Source organism: Lagopus leucura, unplaced genomic scaffold (assembly GCF_019238085.1).
Source record: "Lagopus leucura isolate 7727_CA_CO unplaced genomic scaffold, USGS_WTPT01 Super-Scaffold_100030, whole genome shotgun sequence".
Taxonomy (NCBI): Eukaryota; Metazoa; Chordata; class Aves; order Galliformes; family Phasianidae; genus Lagopus; species Lagopus leucura.
Window position 1 is genome coordinate 3,727,531 of NW_024962281.1, and position 21,381 is coordinate 3,748,911.

General features: G+C 47.2%; 2 protein-coding genes across 7 annotated transcripts in view; both read right to left on the reverse strand.

Moving 5' to 3' along the window:
• Window positions 1-21,381, reverse strand: part of KLHL3 (kelch like family member 3) — a 112,655-nt gene that overhangs the window by 37,116 nt on the left and 54,158 nt on the right. For 5 of the 6 annotated variants that reach the window (XM_042881716.1, XM_042881715.1, XM_042881712.1 and 2 more), the window contains one exon: window positions 7,488-7,552. In XM_042881716.1, coding sequence (XP_042737650.1) covers window positions 7,488-7,498 — 11 coding nt within the window. In that variant the 5' untranslated portion in view covers window positions 7,499-7,552. Of the gene's footprint in view, window positions 1-4,384; window positions 4,459-7,487; window positions 7,553-21,381 lie in introns of those variants that run through there. The other variant, XM_042881710.1, reaches the window with a different exon arrangement.
• Window positions 14,533-16,252, reverse strand: HNRNPA0 (heterogeneous nuclear ribonucleoprotein A0). Its single transcript, XM_042881720.1, has one exon. It carries the CDS (start codon window positions 15,973-15,975, stop codon window positions 15,049-15,051), a length of 927 nt encoding a protein of 308 aa, XP_042737654.1. The 5' UTR covers window positions 15,976-16,252; the 3' UTR covers window positions 14,533-15,048.

Below are 21,381 nucleotides of genomic sequence, written 5' to 3' on the forward strand. Positions count from 1 at the left end.
CCAGCAGGCAAGAGATGCAGATCAGAGGACACAGCAAGTTCCATCGAACATGAAAGTAAAGGTCAGAACAACACGCCTCCATAGAGCCTCCACTCCACCGCATTGGTCTGTGTATTTTAAAAGCAAAAACCTTGTTCGTTTTGAAAAAGACCGATCAGATCTTCCTAAGAAACATGAAAAGCAGCTGTTTCTAAAGCATCCTGATGAACGTTCTCAGATTTACTAGAAGGGGTGAATTTCATAAGTAAAGAGCTCGCCATAAGAAAATACTGCATTTTTTCTGGCTAGCAGCTTGTTTAAATAAGTAAAATCAATACATGCTATTTAAAGTTCTTCCCAAATGACTAATGTAGAAAGAAATTTAAAGAAATTAATGGCCAATTGCCTTTAACTCATCTTTGAAACTGAGTCAGCTTCCACAGAACTTTGCTCCATTAATACAGAGGAGAAAGATTTCACACCCCCACGCACAAACTCACAGATAACACCAACGCCTTCCTAACATAAAAATGCAAGGATCCTCACGCTGCCTGCAAACACAACCTGCCACACAAAACTGAGCTGCAGAGACCAAAGAGCCCATTTACGTAACCCTGCTTCTCTCACTACACAGAGAGCTGTTACGCTTCAGAATTACTCTGTTATTTCAGTAAGGGAGCAAAGCCAAGGAGAGAACGAAGTCCTCAGAGCAGAGTGGACCATGCAGGTCCTTCCCATCCCCGTGCTGCCCGAGGAGCTGACATCCAGCATACAGCAGGCCGGGTGCCAGGAGCAATTTGTCCCACCCTGGGCCACCCGAGGCCATGCAGCGAGTGAATGGACAAATGATTTAATTTCCCTGGGCCAGATGAATGCCCTCGTTAGGGACACAGCAGGACGGAGACCAGCCATGCAGCCCTTCCTTTCAGTGTGTGCCAACCGTGCCGCCATTCCTCTGCTCAGGTTCCGGTGTCATCCCCAGGTGGAACAAACGTACCCCAATTTCAGAGCCCCACACCGTGCCAGTGAAGCTCAGAGTGCTCTTTACGGCCATTTCCCCTCTCCAAGCTCAGCACGCCTCGCTCAGGCTCAGCAGCTTCTCCGACCGAGCTGGGCCACATCCCAGCCTGCGGAGAGCACTTACATCCCATAACCCACAGCTCCACCGCACGCAGGCATCACTCATAAAGTTGGATTGCCTTAGTTACCAGCAGTAATTACAGATGTCTTTGTAGATTGTGCAAAAGAATAAAAGCCTTCCTTAGATCTAAACTGTCCCCTTGCAAGGTTATTGCCATGTAGAGAGCTAGTAAACCACAGGAACAAAAATCATGCCTCTGCCAAAATCAATCCCAACGCCGGCTTTAGCCAGAAGTTCACCCTAAAGGAGGATGGGAGAATGAGCTTTCCTTTGGAATAGGAAAGGACAGCTCCAGCACCCAGCCTTCTCAGGGTCACCAAGCTTTGGAGACCTGCTGGGTCCTCACTGTGAGTGCTGGGGGGCTCTGGGTGCTGCCACATCCCACGGCCCCAAGTTGGCACCATGGCTTTCCCAGCGCTCAGTGAGTTGCCCTCCTCCTACACTTCAGTCTTAAAAGATGAGTGACAAGCTAGCTACACATTGTCCAAAGTGAAATTCCTTCTCTCCAGGATGCACCTCAAACATCACTGTGCAATGTCAGTTTCAAGTTTCTGACAGGTGTGACATAGCTCTGATCTAAAAATCTGAAGGATACCCAACAGCAGTTACTGGTCTTCAAAGCTAAAATGCCTCCATAAAGATAAAGGAAGACCAGAAAATTAATATGTTTTTAAGAAAAGTAGTTCAACTGGAGCAAGCCTTTAGAATCACAAAATCACAGAGCAAATGCACGATGGCCAACAGTGTCATTCCCTGAGGCAGACAAGCAGTAAGAAAAGGTTGTGCTGTAGTTACATATTTATAAGACCTCAATTCCTCGTTTTTTTCTTTAGGTGTATAGAAACACGGTAAAAAATGTGACTGAAGGAATCCGAATACCTGGATGGCTTTTGAGGGAATTTCAGAGAAGCACACTGTCGTTACAGCACATCATGGAAAAGCTCTTTAGCATCCTATTACATTATCCTACTAACTGAATTTCTTCAGCACCTACATCAAACTTGGAGACGTTCTCTTAGACAAATACATGATAGGCATGCAAGAGACCCCCCCCCCAAAAAAAAAAATTATATAAAATGAGACCTTGGGGGAAAAGCAGACTTCAGGAGCTGCTGAGAATAAAACTCTTCACTGACAATAATGGAAGCAACACACAGTGACTCAACTATGACAAGAATACTATTTGCTTCCTTGGAATTTTTCAGACAAATCCTATGAAGAGCCTCCAGCTCGATGAAAAGGTTACCACATCTAGAGAGATTTAAAATTACAGGTTGTAAGACTTCTCTAACAAAAAGCCATCCAGTCTTTGTTACCTTTCCAAACTCAGACACATCTTACACATCTAGATTCAGATTTCCTTGCCAGATCAGACACCATTATGCAATTCCTCCATCAAATTAAAGCTCTTATCAGTGCAGTAAAAGAGAATCAGGATTCTGAGATAACTTGTTGCCAGATGTGAATGTTTCAGGTTAAATCCCCCTTGCCCATGGCTGCTTCTGCCCATGTGCACTGATGTGGGCACACAATACTGCTGCACAACCAGACGTAGGAATTAGCAGGATATTTGAGTCCAGGCAGGCTTGGGACCAGAGTCGGAGGTGATACAAGCACCAATAACTCCTCGTGAGCTCCAAAAATGGAAAATTAAAAACCAGGGGGAAGTCATGAAGGCCACACTGTGTAAAATTTAAGTCCTAATCTGCATGACATATATTTGAGTTGAAATGCAAAAAGTACAAAAATGGGAGCAGAACCAGCCCGCTCACTGGGCTGCAAGGTCAGCTTTTTAAACCTCCCAGGACTCATTCTGAACAGGCAGGACAGCTTTGGAGCAGTCCTACAGAGCATCCCCAGCACTCCCTGTCAGAAGGCAAAGCCCACATTGCTACTGCCCATGTGTTCCTCAGGGCTTCCCTCCCCTTCCCAAAAGCCAGAAACAAAAGCAGCAGTCTGGGCAATCATTCTTTACTTCCAAAAGCATGCCGATAGGGCTAATCAGTGCTTCATGCCCTAAAACTGGACAGTCTGGAAAAGAGGGTAAGACAAAGCTCCCAGCTGCTTTCCAGGTGACTTCTTCCCTGCTCAACCAGCAAGAGGCCATCATGCACAGCAGAACCATTGCTGTCTCATGGGAAGAGGTAAAACGCGGTAGCACCAAGGAGGTGCACAGCCTGGGGCACCCAGATGACCACTCCGCAGTCCCTCAAACACTAAGCTAAAAGTTAATATGACAATCTAAGATTTCAAGGCACTGGAAATCAATTAACACCTGCATACCGATATCTGGATTTATATCCATAGCTGACCATTCACACCCTTACATGGAATGGGAGCTCCATTTTAGAGCAATTTAGAGACGAGGGCGAGAGCTGTGTGCTGCCCACTGAACACACCAAGCACTGCAGCTATGGGGCTGGGTAAGGGTACCAAGCCACCCTTCAGAGCAATCTGAACAGGCTGCAGAGCTGCTCCTTAACAGAGGGAAATCCCACAACGCGGGGCTGACCACACTTCAGTCTCTCAATGTACCACATTTAAACACAACTGCTGCCAAGCCCTGGAGATGAGCACCGCCAGCCAGCCAAGCCCCCTCCCCATCCCACGCTCCCTGCACGGCCACCAGCAGGGATGGAGAAGGGACACCCGGCATATCCTGTTTGAAAGAGAAATAATAATAAAAATAATTTAAAAAAGAAACGGCTTCACGTGTAGTTTGCAGCGATTCTGGTGTGAGAAACGCGCCCAGCCTTGGGAGGAGCGGAGCACCGCACGGCTCTGCAGCACCTCGGAGCCCGGAGCGGAGCCCCTCGCGCGGTCAGCGGGCACCGGGATGGCTCCGAGGGCACTTCTGTGCGCAGCTCTTGGAGCTACGCCGTCACCCGGCAGAGATAAAATAGATAAAATACACACGGCCCAGCAACGGCGCGAGGACGGCTCAGCATCGCTCCTGCCCGACACCCGTGCCGGCTCCCACGTACACACAGGTACGCCGAGTCCAAAGGCTTCCCAAAAGCCACCCAGCCCTCCAGCGGCACAGCCAGCAGCGAGGACGGCTCAGACGTGACCCCAGCCGGCCGCCGGGCTCCCGCGGCGCACCGCGCAGCTCCGACCCCGCGCTGCCTCCCGTCAGCGGGATCCGCCCGACCCCCGGCCCGCCCCTCCGTGCCCGGGCATCCGCGTACCCCGGCTCGGCCGGCCCGGGGCCGCCGCCGGAGCCCGCCGCCCGGACGGCCACAAAGGCTCGGCGGCGGCACCCACCTCTCCTCCTCCATTGTGCGGCAGCGGGGCGGGCTCAGCGCCCCGGGCTCGGCATGGTTGCGAGCGGCCGCCCCCGCCCCGGGGCCGCTTCCTCTGGGCGGCTGCGGAGCGTTGCGTCCCCGCCGCGCCCCGCCGCAGCGACTGCCGCCGCCGCCGCCGCAACCCGCGCCGCCCTCCGCCTCCTCTCAGCCTCCTCCTCCTCCTCGCTGCCTCCTCCCACTGCGAGCTCGCCGCTCGTCTCCGGGCAACGGCGGCAGCGGGGGCGGCCTGCTGCTCCGCCGGGCTCGGGGCTGCGAGCAGGTGGAGGGGCTGCCCCGTGCGGCCGGCGGCCTCGCGAGTCGTCGGGCACGAGTCGGAGCAGACAGGCGTCAGGAAGGGCCTCCCGGCCCGCTGCACGCAGCGCTTCAGAAACCAGCTGCTCGTAGCTGGGATCTCCTCCTGTAACTGAAAGCAGCGGCGTTGCAGCCCTGTGGCAGCGCTCCCCTGCCGCCCGCCAGCAGAAGCCAAACAGAACTCCCCTCAGAACTGCTCCTTCCTACAACAAGAGCAGCTCCGCAGCTCTGGAGTGGCACAGTTCAGTTTCAGCTGTGCTGCCGATAATCCAGATGACGGCTTATTCTCAGAAGTCGGTCCTCTCACAAACCCACGGCCCACCAGGTGAAATCATGCAGCTTATTCTGCTGCCTCGAGATTATGGATATAAAGACAAGGAAATGCTTGCTTGCTTCATTACTTTAGGGTACACCGAATGATTTGTGCAACAGAAAGAGGTACAGAGAAGTGTCAGTGATTTCTATTGCAAGAAGCCATCCTCTCTTTCATAAATATCACCTCACCTTTTCACATTTCTCCTCAAATCACATCCTTCTTACCAACATAAGTTCCATATATCTTAAATTGCATCAGCAATAACGATTTCATAGATTCTACTGCACCCTCCACAGGAGAAGTTAAAAAGCTTGTTAGAAATCCTCATTCCCATTCTTCAGATAAGAGAACTTGGAACATCCGGAGGCCAAAAGACTTTATCAGTGCCACATGGGGATGGAGAATTGGAGCCCTGCTGTTTAAACACCATTTGGCAGTGCTCCCATAAGTACAAAGCTATGAAGCCACACCTCCTCAGGTAAAAGGAATGATTCCTGCATTTTCCCTTTGAGAATCCCATTCAATCCATTGAACACACCTAGATCCTCAAACATTTCCCAAGTGTCCCTTCACGTTTTGGACGTACAACAAGATGTAATTTCAAGTCAGGGATAAAGTAGACTAAAAGTAGTAGCAATTATTCAACAAGTTCTAGACTTCATTTTCTACGTAAGTCCCTTGATAAACATAAAATGTTCCAATGCATGAGCGTATCCTGAAACTTCTGCCAAGTACCTGTCTATCTTTATTAACAGTTATTCAGTATTAAGCTTTCACCATGAAATCTACACTTCAGGCATGCTAGCTCTGGGCCCTAGGCACACAGATTGCACCAAAGCAGCAATGCCTTCTCACGTGTGCTACCCAGCTGTGCACTCTGTACTGCACAAATGCAACCAGAGGAAGGTAAACCCCAGCACCTGGAAAGAGCAATCATGACTGGGATGGGACAAATGTGTGTTCCACTAAGCAGACATTAGAGCAGCCTTGGAAAATAATTACGATGGATAACCCCACTGCTTTCTTGTTTTAAAGTGCAAAGAAACTTTAAAAAGGGATTAGCTACATGTGATGTGTGGAATTTTTTCAGGTGCTTTCAAGGATTCCTCCCTTGAGCTGCAATCACCAGCTTTCTGAAAGCTTCAGAGTGAAGAGTCAGTGCAAAGCAGCGTTTCCAGAAGGATGCTGTTTGCAAGAAGCAGAGCACGCACACCAGCCCCAGGTCCTGCTCCCAGCACAGGTGTCCCCACTCCCAGCCTCCCGCTGCAGCCCTCTGCTGGCAGCTGTGCCATTTCCACGCTCCTGTCTGCCGCACGCCAGCAAAGTAACAGTTTATGAAATATGATTGAAGACTAAAGAAAAACATAATTCCTATAAGATTACTCCAAGAGCTTCATTATTATAGCCAACAATAGTAACAGCTGGCTACCTTCACCCCAGGCTGTCGTTTCTGGAGTTGTTGAATTGCTCACCCTGCCCAGCAGTAACAGCAAAAACAGCCTCCCTGCTCCTCCTCCCGTTCTTTCCTATAGCGTAAAACACTGATGTCACCCGCAGCCAGCTATGCCAGCAGCACAAGTTCCTGCCTCTTATCAACTCATGTCTGTATCAGAGACTTGCTGGAAGATTTTCAGACAGATTCTATGGTTTAGAATAGAGCACACAAAATGAAAAAATAAGATTCGGGAAGAAAGCTGTAAAAACAACTGTTGTGGACACTTGAACAAAGGTAAAGCCCTGTATTCAGGTGGCCAAAATGCTGCTGGGTCCTTCTGCTTAATGCTTCCCTGGTTGTACCTCCCATTTCTGATCCAACTGAAGTGTCCTGTTTTCACTACAGGGCAGCCATGTGAACTTGAGCAAAAAATTTAAGCTATGGTCCAAGCAAACAGATCATTTTAATGAGATTCTTTTTAATATATCCCTTTCTTCTTTCATGACTACCTTCAGTAATAAGAGGAAACTACGTGTTCAGTATCATAAAGATACTACACAGCTTGATTAATATTTGTATACTGTAACACAGAGACTGGCACAAATAAGCCTATGCTAATTCAGGACCTCCCTGTGCTAATCAAGATCAGTTCATTATCACGCCTTCTGCACTCATTACCTCACTCTCTTCTTGAATTTTGTTCAGAAGTTTCCCTTTCTTTGCAAAGCCAAGAAACACAGCCCATCACACCTGTCTTTTAACACAATATGCTGCAACATTACTAAGAATGAGTGAACTACATCGATGCCACAGATGAGAAATTTGGCAAGATTGCTTCCCATAGGCGCACTGTTTTACCTGAACAGAAAAAGCAGCCTCATGCAGCATGGCTTCCTGGCAGATAATGGATTGTGCTTAACTCTCCTGCTTGAGATTTTACCTTTTCTTCTGTTCAATCTCCGTAACTTATCTAGATGGGAACTGTACATCAAAGGATTTCTGGGATTTCTGTTCACTTACCAAACATTCATGGTGTGCTTTTCACGGTTTCATCTTCTCATCCTCTCTCCAAACAGACACGGACCCTGTGGGAAAGAAAAAGCACACACTTAGAGAAGATAGACAGCACGGAACACCAGCTTCTTGCCACTTGGATGATGGTTCCCAGCTCTCTCAGTCAGCTCCCAAGTGCACAGCAAACTAGAGGTCTCATTGCCATCAGCTGCACACAAACACAACCCAACACTTCCAAAACATCTGTGGTGCTGATTCATGCCTCAAAAGGTTTGAAAACTAATGTGAATCCTTTGAGCAGAAGCCCAGATTCTAGCTGGTGCTGAGCAAGTGGAAGAAACAACTTCCCACTGACAACTCCCCAAATTTACAGAAAAATTATTTTTTTTTTTTTTAAATTCAAGAAAATAACAGATGAGTGAGCCCAGAAGAAAAGACACATGGTGATTTGCTGCAGGTCACTCACTACGAATACTTGAGCCCTCCCTTGTGCTCAAGGGAAGCTCTCTTTTTCAGGACACATATCTAAGAAAATACTCTAACACTGAAAATTTAGCATTACTTTTCTTGCAGGATGCACTTTACAAAATATCCTGTGCCAGAGGCATTAGCAACTGTAACTACAACCAGCCTACAGGGAGGAGCCCTGAACTTGCCATCAGGACTCAAAGGAGCTCTCAGGTAAAACGAGCTTTGTTATTCCAGCAACAGTGGACAGAATTAAACAAGTCCAAATGAAATCACACAGCAAAATCACCCAGTAAACTTAAAGGACTGCTAAAAGGATATTGGATGATCACACAGGGCAATCAGAAATCTCTTATGTCTGCAACCCAGCCAGGGAGCAGCCAGCTCCTGACACCAGAGAGCATCCTCTTTGAGGAGGGGGGGACCTGGAAGATGAAATAGGAGTAAACCCTTTCCAAACACAGCTGGGAATGCTGTGCTTTCATTCAACAGCTAGGTAAGCACAGCCTCCTCCCAGGGCCATGCACAGCCCTTGTCATCATCTGTTCATCGGGGTGCATGGCTGGCAGAGGGAGGCTTGCCACTGAGCCTGGGCAAGCTTGCCAGAAAGAAAACCATGTGTCTGAACCACAGATGAAGAAAAAGCAAAAAAGAGCCCAAATCTTCAGCCCCAAACTCTACCTGTGCATTTTATCTGGCTTTGCTCTAAGTCCATGCTGCAAATTGTTTTTCCTGGTTTTTCTCCTTCCAAACCTGCTTCTTCCCCCCCAGGGTTTTGTGGGAAGCAAAATTTCTTACACAGCAGAAGGAACCAGTTCTAAAAGAGCAGAAACCACACAAAGTTGCAGAAGTGAGTAAAATGTTATCTCTTCTATGTTGACTGGCTTACAGAGCAACTGGCTACTTTCAGGTCTTTGCACACCACCCCTTTCAAGAGTGCATTTCCAGCACATACAAGGACTTTGAGAGACATAAGCTAGTTAACATATACCATCCAACTGCCAACATTTTTACTATAGAAATCCGTTCAGATGCATCAGCTTATTCTGCTGCTAAGAAATTTTTCCTGCAGTATTAATCAGTGATACACTGATGGTAGTAAGCAAGCACGCATCTTGCCACGGCTAGCTTTCCAAATTGGTGTTGACTCCTTACTGCACTGCACACGAGATATCTGAAGTTTAATTAATGCAGTACACATCAAAGTTACCTATGGTGAACACACCATAGTTTGAATTTTAAAGAGCTCTTCTTACCAGAAGTGTGTTTTCCATTGTGAAAGCACTCAGGAATGAAACTGTATGTCTCAGACTAAGAGGGTTAACATCCAGATGCTGCAGACAGATGGCATTGTTAGTCTGACAGGGCTTGGCATCTCGTTTTCAAAGTTAAGGAGCTTTGGTTAGTTGGATAGCTGATAATCTGAGACTAGCCAGTGCTCGAAGCTCGATGTGCTCTATAATAGCAGTAACCAACAGCACCTAACAGGCTTTCAGCACAACTTTTCTCTTGGTTGCTAAGATCAGCTGTGCTGAGGAACACTCAGGAAAATGCTGTTGCAACATTTAGCTTAGTTTAGGCAAAACTTAGGAAAATAAAAGAATCTGAAGAATGTCTCTCCTGTATCAAACTACTGCTTCATTACAGCATTCCTGCTGCACTTCTTCCACATCATCCCACGAGACGGATGAGATGTTTCTAAGGGAATATAGATATAATTAAAGCACTCCTAGAACCACACAGAGGTCTCAGTTAAAAATGAAAATGTATTTCCTCCCCTTTCCATACTGCAGAAATCAAACAGTTCTGGGAGCAGAGAAGATGGGGATTTGTCAAGGGGACATCAAGGAGGAAAGCACCCGATGCCATCAGCTCCTTTAAAAGCATGTGTGTGACCAAATCATAGAAAACACTTCAGTAAAGGCACGCAGCAAAAAGCCTATTCATTTTGCTGTAAGACATAACCTTACACCAGTCAGTAGTAGCACTTATACTGCACTAGAAATAAATACTCACTAAAGATAAGCAGCTGAGGTTCTGTACATCACTGTATACACATACGTACCAGAAATAATAAAAGTAGTAATACTCCACCAGGAGACCTACAAAAGCCCATCAGGAGCAGCAAGCAGTGCTGGCTCAGAGCTCCTGCTGATGTTTTTGAGTTGTGAAGTGGAAATAGAGGTGCAATTGTTTTATTCGTGTAATGAACTATAATAACAACAAGCAGAAAGTCATCCTCAGGAGATGCATACATCAGGTGTCAGAAGCTGCTAAACTTTAAAATATCAAAAACACTGTTTGTTCTGGAAACTGCTCTCTAGCTGAGGTCGTTCACTTTCCATCCGCTAACCCTCACCCAGGCTGTATGTGTGTACACCACAGACACACACAGCCAGACTCCAAAAGACAGACATATAAGAAGTGCCTTGTTGTGACAGCTTAGGAAGCAGAGGTCCACAATAAAACGTGCATCCCACAGATGTGCTGCAAACTGCTGATTATGTGATAAACTCTAATCCATAAAGGCTACCTCATGACAAGCAATCCTTCCTAACACACTCAGAAATTTGCTTTCTATTAGGTAACCAATTATCTCACAGACTTCAGAAGCAAAATGCTGTTCTCACAAAACTGTACCACATTTCTGTTTGCCACGCACACAGCACAACTCCGTCCTTAAGGGACTGGATTTCCTTTGGGTTAGGGTTTGTTGTTGAGATTAGCAATTCAAACCAAACTTCTGCATTTTAGAAAGGATATTCTGAGATACACAAGAAAAAGAATCCGCTCTATTTTCAGACTTGAATGGGAGGTTGGGGTCCTGGACACTGCTCAGACCCTTTTCAGTAGCAATAGGAATGGCATTATATTGCGACAGTAGTATCAGCTAGCAAGGCAGGAGAGCAAACCTGTGCTCCAACCTACACAGTGCACTTTTAACGTTAAATGACAGTAAAGTTTGTTTTACAGAGGGGATCCAACTTTCTGAGGAAAAGAAAAACACCACCATAAAGCATTTAAGAACTTTAAATCACGTTTTTAACCAGGCAGAACTTCCAGCTCCATCCATTTTTAAGGCGACACATGCACAAAGCATCTGATACAGTTCAATTCCATCTCCTAACTCCTCCTGGTCCCAGACAGCCCACTACACAGAACTGGGAGCCCAATGCCTACAGCACTGCAGCTACTTAAGGACACCACACAGACCTGAGAGCTTCAGCTCTGGAGAGTAAACATTGTCCATTGAAGTCTTCTATGCAAACCTGCAGGGCAGGGCAGAGTTTTTTCAAACAATCACAGCTGTACCACAGTTAGTGACCAACGGAGATCTATGATCAAAGCAGCCTCAGCTGTTGCTTCAATTCCAAAGTACCCTTCCATCAGCGAGTGTTAAGAACAGAGAGATGTACCTCTACTGATCTGTGCAGGTAGCAGTTCATTACCTACACAGGCATTCAGCGTGTTTCTTTTTAAAGCAGTGGCCATTCATTTTAACAAAGCATATGCTAGGCTGATTTTATTAGTCATATAAAATTCACAGGTCATCCCAGATGCAGGATCAAGAACAGATGGTACTTTGGAGCAGTGACTACAGTACTGGAAACTTCATGCACATCACAGCACAGCCATAGTGTGGTACTGCAGCCCCTGCAGAGCTTTGTTTTGGACAATTCCTTTTTTGCTCATCCAGATTTTAAAAAGAACATCCAAGTTCTCTTAAAACTACTGCGCTTCATTCAGCTTCAACAGTAAACACACTGCTCTCATGCCGTTTGTCACAGGTGGAACCAGCAATCCTCTGTGGCCTTTAGGAAGGAATGAAGTTAATTTTAGACACCTGCACTCCTGAACTAAACTGCAAACTAAGGAACAGCAAACAAGGGAACTTGATCTCTTCTTCCCTAAAAGCACTCCAGAGTGACTTAAATAGTCTAAAGCTTTTTTGCATGCCAGCTACACACCTTCATTTTGTCTTAGTTTTCTATGCAGTTATCTTAGTTATCTCTGTGCAGAGGAGCCCATCTAGAGGGCACATATTTACTAAATATTAAATACATAATCAAAAATCTACCAACAGATGTCTTCCGTTTACTATGGAAAGCACACAGAATCTTTCTGAATAGATACCTTTTGATTCTTTAATGCCATCCAACACAGATCTGTACATCTACCTACATTCCATGGTGCACCCCAGTACTACTGCTGCTTATTAAACCATTGCTTACGTGAGCCCCTGCAATGTTCCAGCACTGTCACAACGAAGTTCTCACTGCCCTGAGACAAGGTAAGAGCAGGGCAAGGCCCAGCTCCTCGACGTGCTCACCACAAACATTCTATGGGATGCCTGTGGAAGGTAACACAGGTGACACGCTGCAGAGATACACGTTAGGTAGCAATGCTCCCTAGCATAGGTTCTATTTCTGGGATCTGCTTTTTATGCTAAGACATTAGTCGTCCAAGAGGAGAGCTACACACAGATAATCAAGCAGCATGCTTCAGCACAATTCTCAACGTCAAGCTATTGCTTATCAAAGCTGTCAGATTTCACAACCAAAGCAGTAACTTTACAAATATATATTCTTCCTATTACCAACAGCTTTCATGACACAGAACATGAAAAATACCAGAGTTACACCTGATGAGCAAATCTTCATCCCTCCAACCACATAACAAAGCACGTCACAGAAATGAATTTAACTGCTTCTTTCAAAACCAGCTGGTCCCCAAATAAGGCTACTAAGGCAGTCCATCCCGAGCCCAGCTCACACACCCAGACAGAAGACACAGAACACAGAACTTCAATTTGTTTGCTAAAAGGAAAGCTGTGCTCCCAGGGAAGCTCAAGGATGACAGTCCAACGTGGTCTTAGACTGCAAATAAGGAAACAAGAACCATCCAGCTCTGTGAACTGAACTACAACCAACCACCTGAAGCTGTTCTGATGAGCTGGTACTTCACCAACTGCAGCCTTTCACAAATACTTCTCTCAAGTGTCACACACTTTCAATAGCAACAGCCTAATGAACTTCTAAGATTAAAAAAACCCACAATATAAATGCAAATAGCAAATCACTTGGAACCTAAGCCACAGAGAACCAGTTTCACTGTTGAAGAACCACAAGTATCACAACCAAGAGGAAACTCTGCTCTTCATTTAAATCCCAATGATATCAGAAAGTTGCCCTATTCACTCATGCTTAAGCAAGTAATGAATTTAGCTGACACTATTACTTCTGATAGCAATGAGAAAGATGTTGCAACTAAAATCAGAGTCAGGTTAGGCTGACATTCAAGACTGACAATACCTTGAATTTTCATGCACAATCTTCCAGCCCAGTGGCACAATTACACGCCTATCTTGCACACCTGGAGCAAATAAAAGCCAGCTTTTAAGACACAGACCCACACAGCATCAGCATTAAAGACTAAGTGCTCAGAAACCTGAAGTCAAAATAACTTTGTACTTACAAATCCATGTCCCATATCATACATACTCTCACTCAAGCATATAAGGAATTCAATTCTTTATTTGATATCCATAAACCCATAAACGTTGCTATTCTATATTTCTATGCAGGAAGGCAGTTTTCCCCTAAAACATTATGCTTTTTAATAAACAACAAACTTTAATTCTATTGCGTGAAAGGGCTACAAATATACATTTGTTAATCAAGCAGACTACACAAATACTTTTGCTTTACAACTGGCACCTGGGTTACCGGTACACTTAGCTGGCTCATTTTTCATAGCACTTTGCCCAAACAATTATCACTTTCAAATATCATGGGCAATTGCAATTATGAGGAAAAAAAAAGTGTGCTGAGACAAGTATTGCAATCTTTTTGTTATTTTTGTTGCCCAGTCAATACTCACAGAGCCCACCTTTATTCACATGCAGGTTGCATTTTGCTCTACACCAGTCATCTAACGGCATCAATTAACTTTCAGGTCTGGTACAAGCATTAGCAAAGCATTCCTCGTGCTGCAGGCTGCCATCCTCCAGTAGGTGGAGCTGCCAGGGATCTCGGGGAACTTTAACGTAGGACAATTGTTCAGTGAAGTCCGTTAACTATGAGAACAGTGTGCATTTAATAAGGGGATAAATGCTGACCCTTTCCTGAAAGGAACTGTACAGAGACAAACCAATAAGAAGACTTGAAACTAAGCAATCGGAAATTCGGAACATTTTATACGAATGAAGCACATGCTTAACACAAACTATTTCTTCAAAACACGGTACATACGCTGATGGAAAAGTCCTATAGAAAAAAACCAACTATGTCAGCACGTCAAAGCGCCCGGTACAAGATGGTGGATGCACACAAACTGCAAAGTGAAAACGAGTATTTAAAGACAGACCATATCCACGGGCTGAGACTTCAACAATTTCTCCGCCGAATGTTTGGGAACCGATAAATCCAGCGGGGGGAGCAAAAAAGTCAGTCAGAACCTTTACTGACAACAAAATACTGACTCTAAGTACACAGAGATTTAAAAGCAGAGCAACACTTAAAACCGAGAAAAGCCATAAACCGTACGGAATGGATCCTAGGAAAAAAAATTAGACATGTAAAGATCAATGAACACAATGATTTATTTAAAAAATAAAAAAAACGTAAAAACGACTTTTTTTTTTTCCTCCTTTACAGAAACGTTAACTTCAGTCATGGGATCCGAGTAGGCTTTGTAGAAAAAAACGTAGTAGCCAGGTATCGAGTCCTTACAACAAAGGAATTCCCCACAGCCCTCCCCGGTTGTTACTCCAGATCGGCAAGACGCTTCCCACCCCGTACCCCCCAAAAAGAGCAAATTAAAACAAGACATTTTTCGTTGCTAGTATAAAAACGACCAAGGTCCAAGTAATAATAAAAAAATAGAGTCCATCAATGACTGTAACACAAAGTATGTGTGTGTGTGGGGCCCGGTCCGTCTTCAGAGAGAAAGAAGCGGCACGGGCGGCAGAGGCGGCCCCCAGGGGGCATTTAGGAGCTGCTCCCCCAGCGGGGAGGCATTTAAAAGGAGCCGCCCTCCGGCGGGCGAGGAAGAAACCGTCGAGAAGCCGCCCCGGCCCAACGGGTTCGGGCGTTCCGGCTCAGAACGAGCCGCCCCCGTACCCTCCCCCGCCGTAGCCTCCTCTGTACGGTCCACTGTTACTGCGGCCCCCCCAGCCGCCGCCCCCTCCGCCCCCTCCTCCGCCGCTCTTCATGGGGCCGTACGAGGACTGGTGCTGGCTGTAGCTGCCGAACCCGCCGTACCCGTTGCCGTAGTCGCCGCCTCCCCCGCCGCCGCCGTACGAGCCGCCGCCGTAGCCGCCGTAGCCGCCGCCGCCGCCCCCTCCGCCGTAGCCGCCGTAGCTGTTGTAGCCGCCGCCGCCCTTGGACAGCCCGTTGTGGTCCCGGTTACCGGAGCCGCCGCCGCCCCGACCCCGTCCTCCTCCCCGGCCGCCCCGCGAGGGCCGCGCGGAGCCGCCGCCGCCCGCCTGGATGTCCTCCTTGGGCACGGCCTTTTTCACCTCCACGCGGTGGCCCTGGATCGGGTGGAACTTCACCACGGCCGCTTTGTCGGCCGCGTCGTGGTTCTGGAAGTAGACGAAGCCGAAGCCGCGCTTCTTGCCGCTCTGCTTGTCGGCGATGATCTCGGCCTTCTCCACCGGGCCGAACTGGCTGAAGTGCTGCACCAGGTCCCCTTCGCCCACGTCCCCTTTCAGGCCGCCCACGAACAGCTTCTTCACCTTCGCGTGGGCGCCGGGTTTGGCCGAGTCCTCGCGGGACACGGCGCGCTTCAGCTCCACTGAGTTCCCGTCCACGGCGTGAGGAGAGGCGGCCATGGCGGCGTCCGCCTCCTCCACCGCCGAGTACGTGACGAAGCCGAAGCAGCGGGAGCGCTTGGTCTGCGGGTTGAGCACCACCACGCAGTCGGTCAGCGTGCCGTAGGCCGCGAAGTGCTCCCGCAGCCCGGCCTCCGTGGTCTGCACATTGAGGCCGCCGATGAACAGCTTGCAGAGCTGCGAGTTCTCCATGCCGGTGCCGCGCCCGGGCCTGGCGCCGAGACTCCTCCTCCCGTCGGGGGGCAGCGCCGAAGCCTCGTTCCCCCCCTTTTCCGTTCTGCCGCTTCTTTCCCTCCTCTCTCGCTGCGAGCGGCGCGGCTTCACGGCCCCCGGTGGCTCCCGAGGCCCAGCCCGAGGCCTTGGCTTCGCCTCGCCTGCCCGGCACGAGGCGCGGGGCGTCCCGGCCGCCACGGAGAGGGGAGCGGGGGTGGGGGAAAACACGGACGCGCACAAAATGGCGGCCGCTGCTACTCGGGAGCTCGGCCGGCTACTGGTGCCCACACAAAGGGGGCGCCGGGAGCCACGCCCCCCGCACACGCCCCCCGCGCCCGCGCGGCCAATAGGAACGCGCGGTTGGAACCGCCCGCGACTGATCTGCGGGGGCGGAGACTCGGGCGCGATCGACGGGCGCGGCGACCAATCAGAAAGAGCGACCTCCGCCGCGCGGCGGGGAAGAGACCGGTGCTCGGCGGTGATGGACGCGGCCGGCAGCCAACGGAGCGGCTCGGTGACGGCCTCCGATGCCGAGCATCCTCTTCGCGCGCCGAGAGCGGGGAGGAGGAGGGGCCGGCCCGCGCAGTGCCACTGCGCCAACCCCGCGGACGGGAGCCAATGGGCTCCTCTCGCCCGGCGCGCGCTTTCTCCCCGGCGGCCCCGCCCCCCGCGGGCGGGAGCAGCGGGCGGAGGGGTGGGCTCGCGCGGGAGCGTTTGAAATGCCGTGACCGTTGGGAGGCTGCGGGGCGCCCCCGCCTCAGCGCTCCGACGGGCTGCAGGCTGAGCGGGCACCGAGGGAGCAGCTTGTGGCGTCCGGCTCCCATCCGCGCGCCTCGAGTCGCTCCCTGGCTGTCTCCCCTTGTTTGTGCCCGTTCTTAACAGCGTGCTCGCAGCTGCTCCATCTCTAAAGCAGCTTCTTCCTTTCTCCTCTTGTTTCCATCCTCACTCCCTCTCTCCAGCCCTATCAGTGCCTCCTTGCTCCTACATCTTTGCTTAGAAAGGTGTTAGGAGCTGCTTAGTGGCATGCAGACCCTGTGTATCACTGTTACTCCAATCCCTGTTTTCTATTCCTCAGCTTTTTCATTCAGCCCTATGTCCTGAGGAGCAGATCTATCTATCCTCATCTCTGATGAGAATTCCATAAGCTTTTTCCAAGATCATTCTCTAGGGCGTTGTTCTCTGTGCAATTCCCTCCACTAAATAGCACAGCAAGTTAAGAATGTTTCTGACCGCTGCAGTGTGTCAAACGCTAAGGATCGGAACCTCAAAATAAACAGTTCAACTTGCAAAAGCCTCCTCTTGAAGTTCCTCATATGGTGCCTGCTTTATATCCCAGTTCTTGGCTTCCCAAAGCCGGTGGTGCCGTTTCATCCCCCGCACCATCCAAGCACATGGGTACCATCCTCTCTTATCACTTATTGTAAAAACTACGTAGCCCTTCCCAAGCTAAAACCTAAGTAGAAAATCACCCATGAGAACTTTATAGACCGTTAATAATTAGCAGTGAAAGGGAAGAAAAATTACAGAGAGCTAATTATGGCCACAGTGGATAACGGGGAAAACAAGCCTTTGTTATGGCTCACTTTGCTCCCCGAAAACAAGACAGACAAGCAGGCCAAGGAAGAGATCACAGAGGGAAGTCACTGCTTCTTTCAGCAGGAGGAGATGAGAGCCTTAAAATGTGAACAAATCAGCAGGCAAAATCAACAGCTGGCTCAATTCAGGCATAACCCAGACACTTTCTCTTTTGCACTTCTGTCTGATCGACTGATGACATGAAAACCAAATAGGAAAACCCTTTAAACATAAACAGATCCATCTCTTACAGATAGAAGTGCCTCCTCTGGTTCTGCAGACAGACCTAACTTCATTTGTCCTGATGTGCTCCTGCGCGCTGCCCACTGCCAACCACCAGGAATGTGATTCCACACATCTCATGTATTTGCCCCAAATCCTTTCAGAGTTCAGTCCCTGCACTCAGAGGGCTGCACATCCATATGCCTACCCTCTTACCACCGGGCTCTGGCAATGCACGGATTCCTAAGCAGCCAACCACTAACTTCTCCTGGCCGTCACACCGCTCTTCATACCTCCCAGTTCTCCCAAGTCACCTTGGTTACTCTGACCAGACCTCTCCAATTCCCATAGGACTCCTGCTTTCCTCCATCAGTGCACCATGTCCCTTGCTATACACATTCATATGAACTCTGTGCCTTTAAGTTGTTTAGTTTGATATTTTAGTTATTAGAATATTAGAAGAAAAAATTCACTGTTATCAGGCATTTGTTATTCCAGTAGTAGGCACACTACGGGGATCCACAAGAGGGCATCACTGGTTAAGAGATCATACAGCGGGAATTAGCAGAGCACCTTTCAGGCACAGAGCTTCCCACCTTACAGCACTTGCTCGCTAAGAGCTGATAAAAACGCACCACTCGTGAAACCGTTATAGAATCTTCCATCACTAAAGAAATGTATTTCTGCGATTCTGGTTGATGGGTCCAAATTTCTAAGACTGAAAAGGAATACTGAAGTTTTGGAAGAGAGCTTCATGGATAATACAACAATATTAAGTCTTTCAAGTTATAATGTCACTTTAATATATTAAATAGTAAAACTCATCCCCTTTAATTTCTTTCAATTCCTTTAGTATCATTTTTATCAGTGTTGTTGGCTTCCATAACCAAAAGGTGTTGTTCATTCCTTATTAAAAAGAATTTAAGCACATCCATGGGATATCTTATGAACTTCATTACACCTGTTTTTATGAGTGTAATGCAGATCTCTAGACAGAGGTCTAGATTCACCTTCCAGCAGACAGAACGCGTTTTGGAACCCACAGGATTCCTTCATACAGACGGGTGGAGCAGTGAGTTCTGCACTGACATTATGCTCTTTGAAGACGATATCAACATCATCTTGATGTATCCCGGCTATATACAGACCTCGTTCTAAATTCTTCTAAATGTGCACAGGCAGAAGTGGTCTGGAATTGAAGGGACTCAACTGTAATTTCCCAGATCACCCGGAGATCTACACACATTCAGCAAGGGCCTTTAGACTACTCATGTCAGAGAGATCTCCGTAAGACTGTGAGACTCTTAGAAGCTTCTCTCCCACTAACTCAGCACTCCAGGCACGCTGCAACTGTGCAGTTCACAGGAAGAAATTTTAGATAAAACACGCACCAGCAACAGAAACTTCCCCATCCTGGCCTTTTGATTAAGCTGTAACTGTGAAGAGCTTCATGAAAGAGATACAACCTTCCTTGAGAGAACTGCTTGTCCTTTTTTTAACAAGATATTTGTCTTTCATCCTGTTCTGCTTTTTGTACCTTAATCTGCAGAAATATTAAGACTGTGATCTTTTTTCTGAGACTGTCATGAATTACCACTGGTTGCAATGGGGCTTCCATGGAAAAAGACCGATTAAAATGCACTGAGAGGAAACTAAAGAGTCTTTTGCCTATCTAAGGTGTGAACAGGGGACAATCCTTGGGATAGAACTTTCTGCTCCATGCAAATTCAGATGAGGAATAAAACACTTTACCCCTCTGCTTTAATTACTTAATGCAAAACTAGAAAAAAGGTAACTACAGAATAACCCACAAGAATGGTTTATTCAGCAAGTACTATCAAAAGCTCACCTTCCTGAACAAAATCTTCCCTGAGCACTTTATAAGGGAACTGTGCTGAAAGAAAGAAACTCATCTCTGTGAAGGGTAAGGGGTAAAGTCATCAGATCGTGGTAATCGGATCCTCTTCTTTGGATTTATATTACTATTTTTCTTTAACTACTGCCCTCCCCTTTCCTGTCTGAAGCTCAGTTTCTCTCCCCTTTCATCTTTCCACTCTTCTGTCAGAATTGATGATTTCCTTTCTTCTCTTTCCTAAAAGTTTATGTAAGCGCTGGTCATAACTTGGAGTGATGGGATGAAAATACATCAGGGAGAAACGGTCTGAAAAGAAAGAAAAAAGCATAAAGGGTGAAAGAGTCTCTAGCAATGCTGAGACAGATGTGAAAGGGCAGATTATTCACTAGATCTTGGACTATGATAGACCAGAATCATAAGTTTTGCATAAGGAAGACCAAGCCTGGGGCCAACCGCAATTTTGGTCATGTTCAGATCTTCTAAACCTGCAACCCTTTCCTTATGTGCTTTGTGGTTAAATTAAAATCTCCTAGATTTCTTTTTTCCCTGATCTATTCCTAGGCCACATCTATTTCTTGCTCCACAGAACCTTCACCGGCTACTTTCTTTGTCTTTCTTTTGCATGACTGACGTTTAGCTTTGTTTGAACACAGCAGGGGCAGCTATGCTGTGAAGCTCAACATGTACCTGCCTGAACTCAGCTGTAAGATATCTATCCATGTCATTAAAGACATTTTAAAATGAGGTGTACAAGAAGTAAGGCTTTGTAGACCCCCCAAAAATGGAGGAAAATAGGAACAGGCTGCGATGAAAAAAGTTTCTTTTGATTACTTAAGTATTTCTTAATTAATAATTAGGACAGTAAAAACATTCATGGCATGAGAACGGCAGGGTTTGGTGCTCACAGTGTTGTTCTAAAAAGATTGTCGACTGGGAACAAGCAAATGTGTGTGCCAGTCCAATAATTCAGCCTTTGGCAGAGATCACTCTTGGAAAACATCAGCTGAGGAGTTCTGAAAAGCTACAAAGAATTGAATCAGCGTTTGGAAACGGGAAGCTATTGTAAAACGTAAATCAATGCAATCACATTCCTATTGCAATTACCCACATGTCTTATCTCTTTCAGTAAGAAAAGAGAACAGTGTCTTGGCTGACCCAAACAATAAAGATGCTAACCTTTCAGCCAGAGAGTGCATTAGCCTCCATCTCAGCTGTACGCCAACTGAAGAAGGTCCAGAAGTGAGATGAAAGTTCATGGCACGATACAATTTTTAAAATGAACATGCTATACGTAACTCATTTAAAGACAAAGTAGATTTTAAAGTGGTTGACTTTTCATTCTAGGAATGACCTAATTGAGAGGTAAGGACCGGAACAAGCAATCAAGGATATTGCTCAGCTATTCTTTAGAACTATGCAATAAAAGGGAGTGAAACCTAAATGCCATATAGACTTGTGAGTGAATTTTTGTGACAATTTTTCTCCAATTAGGAAAAACAACAAACTAAGGATCAGTGTCTCAACTGATAGATACACATCAATCCTTCTTTATCTGCAGGGGCTTTGGAGAAAAGTTCACAGTGCACTCTTGGTTGATTATCAGACATTGCTTTTCTGATCAAATCATAACCTATTTGCTGAGGAGATGCTATTCAGGGCTTGATATCTGCATGAAGTAGGAAACCATGAAAGGACTGGGTTCTTCCTCCATCACAGCACACTGTCTTACCCTT